Source organism: Dromiciops gliroides, chromosome 2 (assembly GCF_019393635.1).
Source record: "Dromiciops gliroides isolate mDroGli1 chromosome 2, mDroGli1.pri, whole genome shotgun sequence".
Classification (NCBI taxonomy): domain Eukaryota; kingdom Metazoa; phylum Chordata; class Mammalia; order Microbiotheria; family Microbiotheriidae; genus Dromiciops; species Dromiciops gliroides.
The window spans coordinates 446,851,722-446,868,241 of record NC_057862.1 but is presented as its reverse complement, the minus strand read 5'-3'; the positions used below and the strand labels follow the sequence as shown (position 1 = coordinate 446,868,241).

Sequence of the window (16,520 nt, the reverse complement as noted above, 5' to 3'; positions counted from 1 at the left end):
TCTTCTAGGGGAAAGTAATACCAGCTGTGGAGCTCAAGAAAGGACTCCCATAAATGGCAGAATTTAATGCAAAGGAAACCAACAAAAATACACAAGACAAAAAGGTATTTCTCAGTGCATAAGATATCAAAGGATATAAATCTCAAAAGAATTATCAATAACATATAAGAGAGTATTAGAGAACTATATCTTGACACCTGAAAGCTCCAAGGAGATGTAGCCAACTTTGCTCTAGGATACTAAGTTCAGAGTATCACTACATAAGAGAAATATAAATCAAAACAAGACTGATATTTCACTTCAAATTGAGTAAACTATCCAAGATGACAAAAGATAGAAATATTCAATACTGGATGGTTTGTGGAAGACAGGCATACTGATGTATTTGCTAGTAAAGCTACAGGTTAGGCGGATAATTCTTCCAGTTTGTATTTATGCTAAAAACAATGACTAAAACATCTATACCTTTTGACCCAGAGATTCCACTACTAAGCACATATGCCAAGAAGGTCACCAATAAAATGCTAAAGTTTTTATGTACCCCTCTCCCCCAAATGTTTATAGCAACACCGTAGGAGGTAAGAATAGCATATAAGTAGATGCCTGTTGATTTGGGGATACCTAAACAAATTGTGGTACTGTAGTATACTGTAAAAATGATGAATATTATTAATACAGAGAAGCATGGAAACTGAAATAGAAGCAGACAATTAAATTCACAACTACCACATAGAAACATAGTGAACAATAACAACAAAATCATCAAAACTGAATGTTGTGAAGTTTTATGCCAAGCTTGGCCCTGAAGAAGATTTAAGAAAATGCACTTCCCTTTTCTCCTTTGAAAAGAAGTTCAAACTATGAATATGCAATATGTTGTCTTTGCTTGATCTATTGGTTAGTTTTCCTGAGCTATTTTTATTCTTTCTGACACAGCATGACTCTCTGAAAGGGATTAAAAAAGATGTCAATAAACATTTTCAAAAAAAGAAAAAGTTGGGTGGCTATAGAACCAGATGAAAGAGTGGACCCCAAAGTGGCAATTAAAAGATTGATACCAACTTTAATTCTAGTGTAATGCTGTAAAGCTGACTTTTAACCTTTTTATTAATGATTTGAATATAAGCATAGATGACATACTTATATGTGTGAGATGAAATTATATTAGATGGGATAATTAATATACTGGAAGACAGAATCAGGACCTTTAATCTAACAAGATTAAAGGTAATAGGGACAGGGGCAGCTAGGTGGCACCGTGGATAAAGCACTGGCCTTGGATTCAGGAGGACCTGAGTTCAAATCCAGCCTCAGACACTTGACACTTACTAGCTGTGTGACCCTGGGCAAGTCACTTAACCCTCATTGCCCTGCCCCCCCCCAAAAAAAAGGTAATAGGGACAAATGTGAAATCAATTCTTCACTAGGATTCAAAAACAAACAAAATTGCACAAGTACAGCATGTAGAAATGTGGCGTGCAATAATCTAAGTGACAAAAATCTGATAGTTTTAATGGATTTCAAACTCAAAATGAATCAACAGTGTAACATTGCATTGATCTTAGGCTGCATTAATATACTATATTGTCCTGAAAGGAAGTGGTGGGAGAATTGAAAATCCTATTGTATTTTGTCCCAGAGAGATGCCATCTGGAGTAGAGTTCAGTTCTAGATGCCCTATTTTAGGAAGAGCATTGATAAACTGGAGCTCAGCAAGGAAAGGGTGACCAGAATGGCCAAATGATTCAAAATCATGCCACATAAGGATCAATTAAAATAACTGAGGATGTTTAGTCTGGAGAAGAGGAGACTTAGCAAGCATTTATTGTCTACCATGTACCAAGCATTGTATTAAGCTCTAGGGAGATAAATAAATGCAAAATCAGTGTCTTCTTGCAATAAGCATACATTCTACTTTGTACATGTTGAGTTTGATATACCTACAAGGAATCTAGTTTGAGATCTCCAAAAAGCACCATGATATCTAACTTTATCTCAGGATAGAGATGAGGCATAAAGAACTGATATTCATATGGAAAGAGAGGATAATTCACCTCATAGAGGCTATCATCAAGTAACACAATATAGAGCAAAAGGAAGGAAGGGCCAGGAAGAGCCTTTGTGTTAGTTTGGGTTCGTGGGTATGAAAAAAAATCAGTAAAAGAGACTAAAAAATGAAAATTATTTGTTTTCAACTCTCTGAAGGATATTTACATGGAAAAAAGATTAGATTATCTTTTGACTTGGCCCAAGAAAGAGGTAAAGGGTCTAAGTTACAAAGGCAATTTTTTGGGGTTGATATCAAGCACTTTTTTTTTTTTTGGTGAGGCAATTGGGGTTAAGTGACTTGCCCAGGGTCACACAGTTGGTGAGTGTCAAAGTGACTGTGCCCGGATTTGAACTCAGGTCCTCCTGAATCCAGGGCCGGTGATTTATCCACTGCGCCACCTAGCTGCCCCAAGCACATTTTTAAGAATTAGAATCACTCAGAAGTGAAATAGACCAAAGTAATAAGTAGTTTGGATGATTACTTATGCTGGGAATTTTGTAATAGGGATTCATAATTATGGAGAGAATACGATAAAACTCTGAGTCCATATTTGCTCTGTAATTCTATAAATAAATTCCTCCTTCTGAATATTTTCCAAAGTAGGCAACTGTTCTTACCAAGTATTTTTTTTATTATTTGTGGAACATTATAGATGAGTAAAATATATTCTTAAAATAACTACCCTTAAAAGTATATGTAGGGGCAGCTAGGTGGCACAGTGGTTAGAGCACTGGCCCTGGAGTCAGGAGGACCTGAGTTCAAATCCGGCCTCAGACACTTAACACTTACTAGCTGTGTGACCCTGGGCAAGTCATTTAACCCCAATTGCGTCACCAAAAAAAAAAAAGTATATGTAAACAAATTATTTCAACTGATAGGTTCATTTTTTTCAACAACATACCTTTCATTCAAAGATTCTCTAAATTTTCTTGAAGAATTTAAATCATCCTTTTGCTTGTATCTCTTATTAATCTGGTTGATCAATGATTCTGCTGCATCAGTAAATTGTTTTTCTCTTGTCTTTTCTTTCTGAAATAGTTCATCAATTGACTTAAAAGTCTATTACTCAATAAAAATACAAGTTAAATGAAAACAGTCAGATTTATACCTACAATGGGAAAATATCTTATATATTTGGGCTATCATATTCAAATGGAAAAAAATTTAGGATAATATCTACGTGAGGAAAGTAATTAAATATGTACAAAAAGTTACCAAACCATTCAAACATTTGATCTACTGAGTCATATGGTGGGATTATATTCCAAAGAGATCAAAGATAGAGACATCCCTATTACAGCAACATATAGTAGTATTTCTGGTAGTAATGTGCATGTTTACACACACACACACACACACACACACACACACACACACACACACACACACACGCAAAGGAAACTAGCGACAAAGCAGGTATCCATTTGTTGGGGAATGGTTGAACACACCATGAAATATGAATGATAAAGAATTTTATTGTATCACAAAAATGACAAATAACAAATATGGAATTCAAGAAAATATGGGAAGACCTCTCGTACTTGAATATGAAGAAATATTATTACACCACAAAAATGACAGATATATGTAATTCAAAGAAACATGAAAAGATATAAATTGATATAAAACAAACAGAAACAGAAAAAATAATATATAACTATAAATGAAAAAAACACTAAAACAAAGCTGAATACTCTATGACTAATAATCGCTATTGGTCTAAGAAAGAAAAGTGAAAAATTTGCCTCACTCCTTTCCTTGGAGGGGTGGGAGACTATGGATGGAGAATATTGCATATATTGTTAGTTGAAAATGCTTTTAAAGTTAGTTTTGCTTGTGTTTGTTTTTATTACAAAGGAAGGCTCAGTGGGTGAGGTTGTGGGGGGCATATGCAAAAATGACTATGATGCAAAAAACAGTTATCAATAAATTTTTAAAAGAAGTAAATATAACTGTATATTTCCACTAATATCCATGAACAGTATAATCTGGGTAATGGAGGTTAAAAGCTATCTATCTATATAGTATAACCAGATATATAGCATATATATTGACTTTTTAATAGATTTAAATAATTTTTAATGTTTCAAACTAGAATCAGAATGAAATGACAAAATAAATTTTAGCACACTTCACACCAGAACAAATAAATCTGATAATTAAGTGATTTTCCTGCCTTTAGTCTCTTCCTACATCAATCCATAATGCAGACTACCAGATAAATATTTCTAAAATACCACTCAAAAAGATCACATCACTCCCTTATAATACAACCTACCTTCAAAGAGTTGTTGGAGTATTGTAGCTGTATACACAAATTTATTATTATTGTTATTATTATTATTACTCAAAACAGCTAATGTATCTTTGTGGTTTAAAGGAAAAGACTTAAGCTACTTATTAAGAAAATAAAAGGATTCCTACAATATGGTTCCAATTACCCCTAGTACACTCCTGAGCAGGATTTGCATGTTTATAGAGGGGATGATGATTCCAAAGGTGACATAAGCAAATAATGCAGTAAGACAGTTTCCTCTGGACCCAAACAAATCCTAGCATTAGACTTGAGGCTAGTTCATTATTTTATTCAAACCTATTTATTTTGGGGCATTTAATATATACCAGTCACTGTGTTAGGTTATAAAATACAAAAAAAAAAGATAAGTCTCTGAAATGTTAAGAAATTAATTATCTAGTAAGGGAGTTAAAGCATGCACAAAGAATTGCAATGCATGGCTGAATATGAATAAGTACCAAATTAAAGTTACAAAATATTTTAGGAATTCAAGAAGGGGAGTCACTATTTCTAGTTAGGTATATTGGGAAAACTTCAGAAAGGAAATGTCAGTTGGGAGAGGTAGACTTAAAGAGGAAGTGAAATTATGGACAACTGATTTTAGAAAAATACTCAAGTTTAACAAAAATTCCAAATCTGCATTGATTGAATCAAGATATTATGAAACTATGTTATAACGAAAAGATATTATGGTAATATGAAAATCAGAATACTCTGAAAGCTCACCTTTCTATTCATCTCTAGGTCACAAGATCTAATTGCAGATGTCATTCCTTTCATAGTCCTTCTGTTATTTTTGGCATTTATCCCAGAAGAAATGGTTTTATCACAATCATCATTTAGAACTGATTTAAAGGTTTCAGATTCAATATACCAGTCATTGTCCTTGTTTTTCTCAATATTTTCTTGACCTGAACTGATGGAATTATTTAGTGGCTGTCTTCTGTTTGTTTCATAAGCTTCCACTTTTGTTTTCTTCTTTTTGTTATATTCCCCAACTCCTTTTCTTTTCTGATTTTGTACCATATGTTTTTCTAGTACAATATTATCAGATACTGATGACAGAGAGGATTTTTTAGTGACTCTTTCACTACGGATATCTAGTGGGGAAAAAAATAAATGTATTGTTATTTTATTTAATAAAATTTTAAGATTGGTATTTTACAGTTATTATTATAAAAGAATTATACATTATTATGTAAATGTAACCTTGATTAAATGTTTCTTCTGGTGATGTGCTTGCACTCTTTTTACTACAAATTTGAATATTTGTTATAGGTGTCCAGCAAGTCCATTTTGAGTGGAGGTTATTTTCACAAATATTGTCTACAACACCAGGCAATCTATAAAGATAATATCATTTGATTAACGTTAAACAAGAAAACATTAATATTTAATTTTATTTAAATTGTAACAGATAGTAATAATTTAAAATGAGAAAATCTCTATTTTAGAAGGTGTTTAACTACAGAATTGACCAAATTAGACAGTCTCCTAGTATACAACACACAAAGGATACAGCAAGGGCCGCTTTTTATAAGTTCAAACATTTAAATGCTATAAAACTCTCTTTCCAAGCTGTAGGTTTTTTTGGTAAAATGGGAAGTGAATCTGATATTCTTTACATGTAATGTTACAGTGTTCTACTTTATGATACTTGTTCTTTAGCTCATATTGTAGCATTAAGAAATATTCGTCCTGGGGCAGCTAGGTGGCGCAGTGGATAAAGCACTGGCCTTGGATTCAGGAGTACCCGGGTTCAAATCCAGCCTCAGACACCTGACACTTACTAGCTGTGTGACTCTGGGCAAGTCACTTAACCCCCACTGCCCCACCAAAAAAACAAACAAAAAAATTTGTCCTTAACTATAATGTATTACAACCTGGTAAAATAATGCCCAGGTAATTTCCATTTTAATTTGGCAGGTCTTCTTAATACTTACAAAGGTTTATCTATTTTCCCAACTGGTTGTGAATCAGGAATGATATCCACATCTCCATCTAAATAAAACACAAATTATTTTTTCTCTTCGGGCAGAGATAGTCATCTGTTTCCTTATTGAGATTTTAAGTGTTTTTTAGATAAAATATTATTTTATATTTCTTTTGCATTTTTCACAATGACTACCAAAATTCAGAGCATATAGGTTGTCATGCAAAAACAAACCCCTTTTTTGGGCTACCAATATGAACAAAAATAGAAGGTGGCATGGGGAGGGTATATATGATTTAAAAAATCCTTTAATGAACCAAAAAGTACTTACTAGAATTTTGTTTGCTGTTCTCATCATTTTCTGCCATTTCTGAGGCCTCAGCAACTGTGATTGGCTGTAAGATATGAGGATCTATTAAAGTATAACCTTTATACCCTACATTATTATTAAAAATCTCAATAAATTAGGAAATTATGATTTTGAAAATATTAATTTTTTAATAGTTTTAATTAATTTAGTCTTTAATGAGGGATGTTTATGCTTACTTGATAAAATGTCTGAAACACTATCTTAGAGAATAAACAAATTATCTTCACCTCAAATAAAGAAGCATGACAAAGGGAGCCATAAACTATTGCAGATGGTTTTCTGATCACTGCCCTATATACCTTTATTCTAACTGGGAAACATGATCTGTATACCCTATGGGATATCATGAAAATACCCCACAATTATATTTGTAACACATATCACAATATTTATGAACCATGTCATACTTGTAAATATTGTATTTCAGATAAAATCTCACAGGCTGTAGCACTCAAAGCTACTTTTTCATTTTCATTTCCCATGATAAATATAGCTGAAATTATTTTAAAGAGTCCCAAGAAATTTGCTAGATATTTTTATAACCAGCAGTATTTTCACATGTACTTATAAGCTTCCCTAGTTCCTAATTTCGGGTAGAATTGATCAGGGGTGAAATTAGGGGAAAGAAGATAAACACAAAAAGACTATATTAACAATATTTAAAGTGGATTCCTGAATAATGGTGGATTAGTGTCACCTCATATTAAGAATAATATTGGTGAAATTATAATTCTGAGTATCAGAGACTTATGTTTAGATACACTCATACTATAGTAATGAAGAGTACATGTTTGAATACACTAACTGAAATAAATATACTGAAAAATGCTAATACTTTACCAAAAGTAAATAATTAACTGCTTTCTAAAATAGATTAAATTTCTCTATATATAATTCTATATGGAAATGACTATATGTATATAAATATGTGTGTATATATACATGCATGTATGTATAGCTATGTATATGTGTGTGTATGTGTGTGTGTGTGTGTGTATCTCAGGAGCTCTTAGTAAAATGTCATTTAAAAGCTTCTGAAATAACCAGTTACTTTTTCTATACTATCAATTAAACAACAAGAATGTATCAAGTCCCTACTATTTGGGATATGAAGACAAAAAAAAAAGTTCATGTCCTCAAAGAACTTACATTCTAAAGGAGATATGAACATATATGCATATATGTAATGGATATGGAGCACTTTCTCAGGAAAGACAGTCTAGCAATTACCTGATTTAGATTGGGTAAGGTCTCATGTGTGGGAACATGTATCTTAATGGAAGTGGGATTCTAAAAGGAGAAAGGGGGAAAGAGAAGGTATATATTCAAGGTATGAAGGGCATTTGGCACAAGGCAGGGATTTAGGAGATTGGGTGTCCTTAATGAGGAACAGTAAGAAGGCCAGTATTTCTGGAGTTTACAGCATAAGAAAGGAATGGAATTTGTAGCAAGCCTGGAAAGGTAAGTTGATCCAAGTATCTTTGAGATAATAGAAAAGCAGTGGCAGTTACTGACGAGAGGAGTGACATAGACAGACCTGAGATTTAGGGAAATCACTTTGGTAGCTGTGTGGATTCCTTCCTTCAACTGAACCAGGAAGAGACGTGGTAGTCTTTGCTGCCTTTTCTTTTACTTTGTAAATACTGGGTGGTTCAGCAGAGTTCACCATTTTCAAAGGTGGTTTAACTCTTCCTGTTCGAGGTGTTGCTAAAACACAGAATAGGATTTTTATTAGTTCCTAACATTATTGTTACATTTTTATAAATTTAGAAACACACATAAATACAAATAGGAATGTGTTCCCTCCACCTAGGTGATGTAGTAAATATAGTGGTATAAAGATAAATTTGAATATATAGATTCATACATATATTCAAAGTTACTACTACTTTTGGAGTTTTCATCCTACTATAAAAATATCTTCATGTTATATGATTTTCTTCTAAAGAAAAATGAACAATATCCACTTGAAATGTTTTTGATAATTAATAGTTTATATTGTAAAATTTAACAACTTACATGTGTTGGCTATTAAGGTCTTCTTCACAGTCAGTTTATCTGTACCAGGAATAACCATTGATGCTTCGGACATTTTCCTTTTAACAGGAGTTATCATCTTAAATGATAAAAAAGATGTTATAAACGTACATCCTCTTTTCCAAATGAAAGTGCCTCATAATAATTACATTTATAACACATATAAATAAGGCCAATATGGATATTTATGACAATAACATACTTGAAAATTTTGTAGTTCAGATAAAATTTTTCTGTTTTTACATAGATATTTAACATTATATGGACACAATCAAAACTATAGTGATATCATGTTTTACAGAACACTAATAAATACTGGGTTCTACAGAATAATTCAAATTTATATAACATATTAAGAGTATTATATAATGCAAGTATTAATAGTCCCATTTTATAAACGAAGAAAGCAAGGCTTAAAAGATGAAATTACTTTTTCCTGGTCCCACAGCTATAAATGTCAGAGCAAGGTTTGAGATCCATTTTTTCTCACTCCAATGTCCAGGGTTTTTTCCATTATTCAATGTTTACTTCTCTTACAAGCTTACTTCCATATCTTAGTTAACAATATTTTGTTGACAAAGAGTACATTCCATTAAACTCTATGTAACATGTGCTTAGGTGTTCTAGTACATTTAGCAATATAATTAATGAAGAGGTTATCTGTTTTAGAAATAGTATTTTAGTACTGTTACAGTCTTAAATGTTCACATTTTTTAACTCATCTGATTTGTACAACTAACAAAAATTGCTTTTGTTTATTAGGGGGATACTAACAGTACTTGCAGGAACAAAATGAATGCTGATACACAAACTTGGAGATAAATGAAATTACTGTCATCAATGCAACCATAATGTAATTTGGGGAAGAGTGCTGAGGTCTTAGAAGTTTGTAGAGCAGAAATAGATAGGCATGGGACAGATTGATTAGTTGAATAACAAAGAAGGGGAGCAATTACAAACAGTGTTTCTGAAGATGAGATTTTCAAAAAATAAAATATGAAGAAACAGGTGATATCAAAAGATGAATCAAAGGAAAGGGTGGACAGATCCTTGAAAATAATATAGTCTTTACCACTAATGTAGGACCAAACACTAGAAAAACTGACATAGAGGGTTATAGAAGGAGCCCAAGATTAATAGGAAAACTAAGGGATTTATTCAACTGGCAGTCTTCTCTTTAAAAAATGGCAATTTTTAGGAATAGTGATAAGGAGTTTCAAAATGACAAGATACCTGACTCCTCTAAATGATTCAGATAAGAAGTATTTATTTCATTAGAATTGTTTCCTTTTCCAATATTGTTTTGTTTTATGCATTTAAAATATTATTCCAAGGAGTCCATGGGCATCATCATACTGCCAAAGGAGTCCATTAAACATCCCTGGTTTTATCCTTTGCATAGTCAGATAACATGTGGAGTATTATGTTCAGTTCAGGAAACCACAGTTTAAAATATATATTGATAAGCTGGAAAACAATCAAAGGAGGCAAACAGTATGGTTATGGCCTCTTAGTCTATATCATAAGAGGATCGGCTAAAGGAAATGGAAAAAAGGTATGGTGAAAAGAAAACTCAGTGGTGAGGAGTAGGGGAAGAGGACATAATAGTTCTTTTTCAAGTATTTTGAAGGGTGCTTATATGGAAAAGGACTTCTATTTTTGTTTAGCTCCAGAGATAAGTAGTAGTATCAGAATTGAACAAAGGTAAATTTAGGCTTAATATCTTGGGAGAAAAAACTTCCCAATAATCAGAGCTGTCCAAAAGTAGAAAGGTATACCTCAGGAGATAAAGGGCTCATCCTTATTGAAGGTCTTCAAGCAGAGATAAGATGAATACTTGTTGAGTGTTGATTATAACATATGGTCAGGGATTCTTCTGAGGTATAAGTATGACCAGATGGCCACTGAAATCCATTTAAATTCTGAAATTCTGTGAGGACTTACTGTTTCTGAGCAAGGTTGTGATGTTATTCAACAGAAGTCAATGAAAATCACTTCAGTAGTGGTATACAGGCTAGATTGGGGGTACAGGTGAGGTTTGGAGTCTAGAGTTATAGAAACCAGATAATTCATGCAATCATTCCTTCATTTATGTATGCCCTTCCCTAAATTTTTTCAATCTCAAGACTTAGCTCCTTTACAAAACTTACATCTTCACTGATCTCTGATCCATTTTCACTCCTACAGCACTTAAGCTTATACCAATATTGTGGTATTTAATTGCATGCTATATTGCATTACTCCCATTATTCAAGTTAAGTACCCAGAGGACAGGAACCATATCTCATATTTTTTGTATATTACCCAATTTACACATGAGGTAGTTAGGGACTATGATAGAAGATGCTAGCAAAGACTAAAGAAAATGGGATCGATGTGAAATACATTGAAGGAAGAATTCACAGGACTTGGTAACTGGATATAAAAAGAAAAAGAGATGTTTCAAAAGTTAGTCCTTGGCACCTTTTTATTCTCTCTTTGTACTTAATCTCTTGGCATCAGCTACTATACCTCTATGCAAATGATTCCTAAAAATTAATCTCTAGCCTTGGCCTTTCTTCAAAGCTCCAGTAAATAGCTCTGATTGCCTATATAACATCTACACCTGAGTTTTCTACCACCACCTTAGAATCAGTATGTCCAAAACCAAGTTTATTTCCTCTCCACCTCCAACCTTCTGATTTTATCCTTCTTGTCAATGACAGCAAAATTCACCTAACTTCCCACATTCAAAACCACTAAACATCACCTTCCTATTCCTGACATCTTTGATTCTTCCTTCTCTATCACTTCATATTTAATTAGTTATGAAATCTTGTGAATTTTAAATATTTTATATATGTCTCCTCTTTTTGTTGCTACCACCCTAGTACAAATATTCATTAATACCTTTCCACAACTGCAATAATTGTTTGCTGCCTATAATCCATCCTTGATATTTTGCTACCAGTACTGCTTTCATCCTGGCTTCTAAAGTGATCATATATAGAACAACCCTTGTAGAGAAAAGGACTTCCATTCTTGCTACAATCACTATCAACAAATCCCAAGCAACTGTTACTTATGGGATATTTAAGTCAGACTAGCTAAAGCAAAAAGGCACAGAGATCCTCAGGTATCCTCAGATAACACCACCTTGGAAGCATCAAAAACTTCTAAACTTCCAGAACAAATTCTGAAAATAGCAATGTGAAGGATTTAAAGCTTGGGACAGTGCCCTTCCCCCTACACCTCCCTTGCCAAGAACAGAGACCAACTTTAACATAAAGTTCAAATTCAAGAAACAAGCTGGAAAAATGAGTAAACAACAAAAAAGAATCTGACAATAAAAAGCTACCATAATGACAGGGAAGAGATCAGGACACAAACTCAGAAGACAATAATGTCAAAACAGGTATGAGCAAAGCCTTAAGAGATAATGTGAATTGGACACAAGCCCAACAAGAATTCCTGAAAGAGATTAAAAAATAGTTTTCAAAATCATAAAAGAGTAGTGGAGGAAAAATTAAAAGAGAGCAAGGGGAGAAATTATGAAATGACAATTAACAACTTGGTAAAAGAGGCACAAAAGATACAGAAGAAAATAACACTTTAAAAACATAATTAGCCAAATGAAAAAGGGCATACAAACAGTAAAGATGAAAATGACTCCTTAATGAGAACTGACCAAATGGAAAAAGAGGCACAAAAGCTCACTGAAGAAAATAATTCCTTAAAAATTAGAATTGAGCAAAAGGAAGCCAATGAATCCATGAGACATCAAAAAACAATTTTTGGAGGTCAAAAGAATGAAAAAATAAATAGAAGAAATGGTGAAATATCCCATCGGAAAAATAACTGACCAGAAAAACAGATCCAGGAGAGATAATTTAATCCTTAATGGATTATATGAAAGCCATGATCAAAGAAAGAGCCTAGACATCATATTTCAAGAAATTATGAAGGAAAACTGCTCAGATGTCATAGAAGCAGAGGGTAAAATAGAAACTGAAAGGGACTAATTATCCCATTTGCAAGAAATCTGAAAATGAAAACTGCCAGGAATATTATAGCCAAATTCCACAGCTCCTGGGTCAAAGAGAAAATATTTTAAGCAGCCAGAAAGAAATCATTCAAATATCATGGGGCCATAGTGAGGTTCACACAAGAGTTAGCAGCTACCATTTTAAAAGAATGGAAGGTTTGGAATATGATACTGCAGAAGGCAAAGGAGTGAGGATTATAACTAAGAATGACTTACCCAGCAAAACAGAGTATAATCCTTTGAGGGAAAAATGGATATTTAATAAAATAGAGGACTTTCAAGCATTCCTGATGGAAATGCCAGAACTGAATAAAATATGTGACTTTCAAATACAAGACAAAAGAGAAGCATAAAAAGTAAACATGAGAAAGAAATCAATAAGGTGAAACTATTTAGATTCTTATATGGGAAGATGATATATGTAATTCCTAAAAACTTTATCAACATTAAGGCAATTAGAAATAGTCTCTAGACAGAGGGCACAAGAGTGAGTCAATTATGTTGGGATAGTTTTTTTAAAAAAGGATGGGTGAGATAGAGGGATGCCCTGGGAGATGGTGAAGGTAAAGGAAGAATGGGGACAATTATCTTATATATAAGATACATGAGAGAGTTTTTACATTGAAGGGTAAAATGGGCAGAGGGGGAGGGGGAGGTCAGGTAACACTTGAACCTCACTTTCATCTAAATTGATTCAAAGAGGGAAAAACATACACATTTGATTTGGTATAGAAATCTATCTTACTCAACAGGGAAGTAGAAGGGAAAGGGGATAAAAGAAAAGGAGAGATTATAAAAGGAAGGGCAGATTAGAGAAGTCAGTCATTAGACATAAAAGAGACTTTAGAGGAAGGACAGAATAAAAAGAGAGAAAGAAGACTAAACAGAACAAAACAATATAGAAGGAAATGCAGTTAGTAATCATGACTATGAACTTGAATGGTATGAACTCACCTATAAAATGGAAACAGATAGTAGAATGGATTAGAAACCAGGATCCAACAATGTGTTGGTTACAAGAAATAGAGGGACACATACAGAATTAAAATAAGAGACTAAAGTAAAATCAATTATGCTTTAGCTGAACAAAAAAGGCAGGGTTAGCAATCATGAATTCAAACAAAGCAAAAGCGAAAATAGCCCCAATTGAAAGAGATAAGCAAGGAAACTATATCTTGCTAGAAGTAATAGTAACACTAAACATATATGAACCAAATGGAATAGCATCCAAATTCTAAAAAGAACAATTTACATGACATACAAGAGAAAAAATAGATAGTAAAACTATACTTGGGGCAGCTAGATGGCACAGTGAATAGAGCACCAGCCCTGGATTCAGGAGTACCTGAGTTCAAATCCGACCTCACCAAAAAACCAAAACCAAAAACAAACAAAACTATACTAGTGGGGGACCTCAACTTTCCCTTCTCAGAGCTAGATAAATATAACCATAAAATTAAGACGAAAGAAGTCAAATAGATGAATAGAATTTTAGAAAAATTAGATATGACAGACCACTGGATAAAAATGAATAGGTATAAAAAGGAGTATACCCTTTTCTCAGCTGTACATGGCAACTTCACAAAAACTGGCCATGCACTAGGGCATAAAAATATTAAAAACACAGACCATAATGCAATAAGAATTACATTCAATAAAGAGCTGTGGAGAAACAGATTAAAAAACAAACAAGACACTCCATCTCTTAGCTCTAAGAATTTACTCTTAACTGTCCACAATGCCTGGATCACTCTTCCTCTTCCACTGCACCTACTGACCTTCCTGGCTTCCTTGAAGTCCCAACTAAAATACCATCTTTATCTGGAAGCTTTCCCCAACCTCTCTCTCTCTCTTTTTTTTAAAGTGAGCTGATTGGGGTTAAGTGACTTGCCCAGGGTCACACAGCTAGTAAGTGTTAAGTGTCTGAGGCCGGATTTGAACTCAGGTACTCCTGACTCCAGGGCCGGTTTTCTATCCACTGCACCATCTAGCTGCCCCCCCCCCTTAATTCTAGTGTCTTCCCTCTGTTTATTAATTGCTATTTATCCTAAATATAACTTACTTTGTTTATATTTGTTTGTATGCTGACTCCCCTATGAGATTGTAAACTTGAGTGTGGGAACTGTCTTTTGACTCTTCTTGTATCTTCAATGCTTAAGAGTACTTGGCACAAAGTAGGTGCTTAATAAATATTTACTGATTGATTAAAAGCTTATGATTGGGATCTGGGTAAGGGAAAGAGAAGGCCAGTGGTATGGAAGCAGATGGCATCAGACAGAGAATTGGTGCTAAGCATATTCCTTTTCCTTTATCCCTCTTTTCTTGTTTGTAAAGGAAGATAAGAGAAAAGGTCTGTTAGGAAGGGCAACAACACACAAGCAATTAGCTGCCCACACCAATACTGCCAACACTAAGTGAGCAAGGCAGAACTACCAGGCTACCCAACTTCTCAAGGGTAAAGTCTCCTTATACAATTCTTTCTAGAGGTATAACTTTTCCTTACAAGTTCAATGGGAACTTTCAGGGAAAGAGGGAAAATGGCTGCTATTAGCTTCTATCCATGATCATGGCTACCAGCTTATGTGCACAAGGATTCTCTTTCTCACTCAAATCAACTATCATCTCTCTTAATTTTTGGCTCCTGGAACCAAAAATCCCATTCTGATAGTACTAACTTATATTTTATATAAATAAACCCCAATTATATGGTTGTTATCCCTTTCAAATTTTCTTTCTCTATGCCCAATCTTCTGTATCCATTCAAATACAAATGACTGATAAGATAATTATCTTTAAAATCCAACTCCCAGAATAATAACAAACCCCCCACCCCGAAATTAAAGGTGATAACCAACTTAGGTTGCAGCCAAGAAAATGTGAGGATGGGTAAAACAGAAAATAAACTAGGACAGATGAATGAAGGAAAGGGCACTCTTTCTTTGAAAGCACAGGAGAAAATTCTCCAGTGCTGGATTCACCAACAAGTACTAGAAACTTGCAGATCTAATCAGTAAGCCTCCTAATGAACAGCATGGGAAATTGTGGCTTTGGTGTGAGCTCAACTCCCTTAAATTCCAAAGTTCCACATTTGTGCTTTCTTGTGATGGTCACCTGTCTGTAGTGAGCGTCATTTGCCCTATATTTCTGCTTTTTGCTCTTACCTTCAAGGTACAGTCTCCTGGGAGTAGAAAGAAGCTATTAGGAAATCTTCCTCAGACTCCAAAATACTCATTTCCCTTTGTCTTGTAGGAACCAATTTTTAATTGGGGAGTGCTAGCTAAGAGGCTCGCCACAATATTGGGGCAAGGAAGGAAACTGGCAGCCTCCCTCAAAACAGAACAAGATTTATTTTAACAAGAACGAACTTAAAAAAAAAACACAAACAGGATCAGTAGGATCAAGGGAAAGGAAATAAAATGGGGAAAGGGAAATTATAATACCTGAAAAATACCACCGCCCAGGAATCAGCTGAAAATACGCAGCAGAAAGCCTGTCGCTTTCCAGCTTCCACCTAGAATGCCCAACTCTCCTCCCCCAAAACCTAGAAACACCCCACACAGTCCCTGCCAATGGGATGGCCGCTCTGTCACATGACTGCCCTCACTAGGCTTCCAATCATTATAATTTTGCCAGGTCCATGTAAGCGTTGTCGAGTGGTGATGACGTGAGGTGCCAGAGCCCTGGCAATGGCTACAACCAGTGGGTAAAGCACCATGTGGTTTGTGGAGCCCCAGGCCAGTGCTCCCGGAGGCATAAAAACCTCAAATAACAATTAATTCTTTACAGTCTCAATCTCCTTGACTACATGGA

At 34.2% G+C, this 16,520-nt stretch overlaps 1 protein-coding gene across 1 annotated transcript in view; it reads right to left on the bottom strand.

Annotated features, from left to right (window-relative positions):
- SYCP2 (synaptonemal complex protein 2) overlaps nucleotides 1-16,520 on the bottom strand; it is a 96,855-nt gene that overhangs the window by 46,365 nt on the left and 33,970 nt on the right. The window contains exons 17-23 of the mRNA XM_043987779.1: nucleotides 8,669-8,765; nucleotides 8,187-8,356; nucleotides 6,611-6,674; nucleotides 6,290-6,347; nucleotides 5,556-5,689; nucleotides 5,073-5,446; nucleotides 2,952-3,109 (exon numbers count right to left, since the gene is read on the bottom strand). Coding sequence (XP_043843714.1) covers nucleotides 2,952-3,109; nucleotides 5,073-5,446; nucleotides 5,556-5,689; nucleotides 6,290-6,347; nucleotides 6,611-6,674; nucleotides 8,187-8,356; nucleotides 8,669-8,765 — 1,055 coding nt within the window. The remainder of the gene's footprint in view (nucleotides 1-2,951; nucleotides 3,110-5,072; nucleotides 5,447-5,555; nucleotides 5,690-6,289; nucleotides 6,348-6,610; nucleotides 6,675-8,186; nucleotides 8,357-8,668; nucleotides 8,766-16,520) is intronic.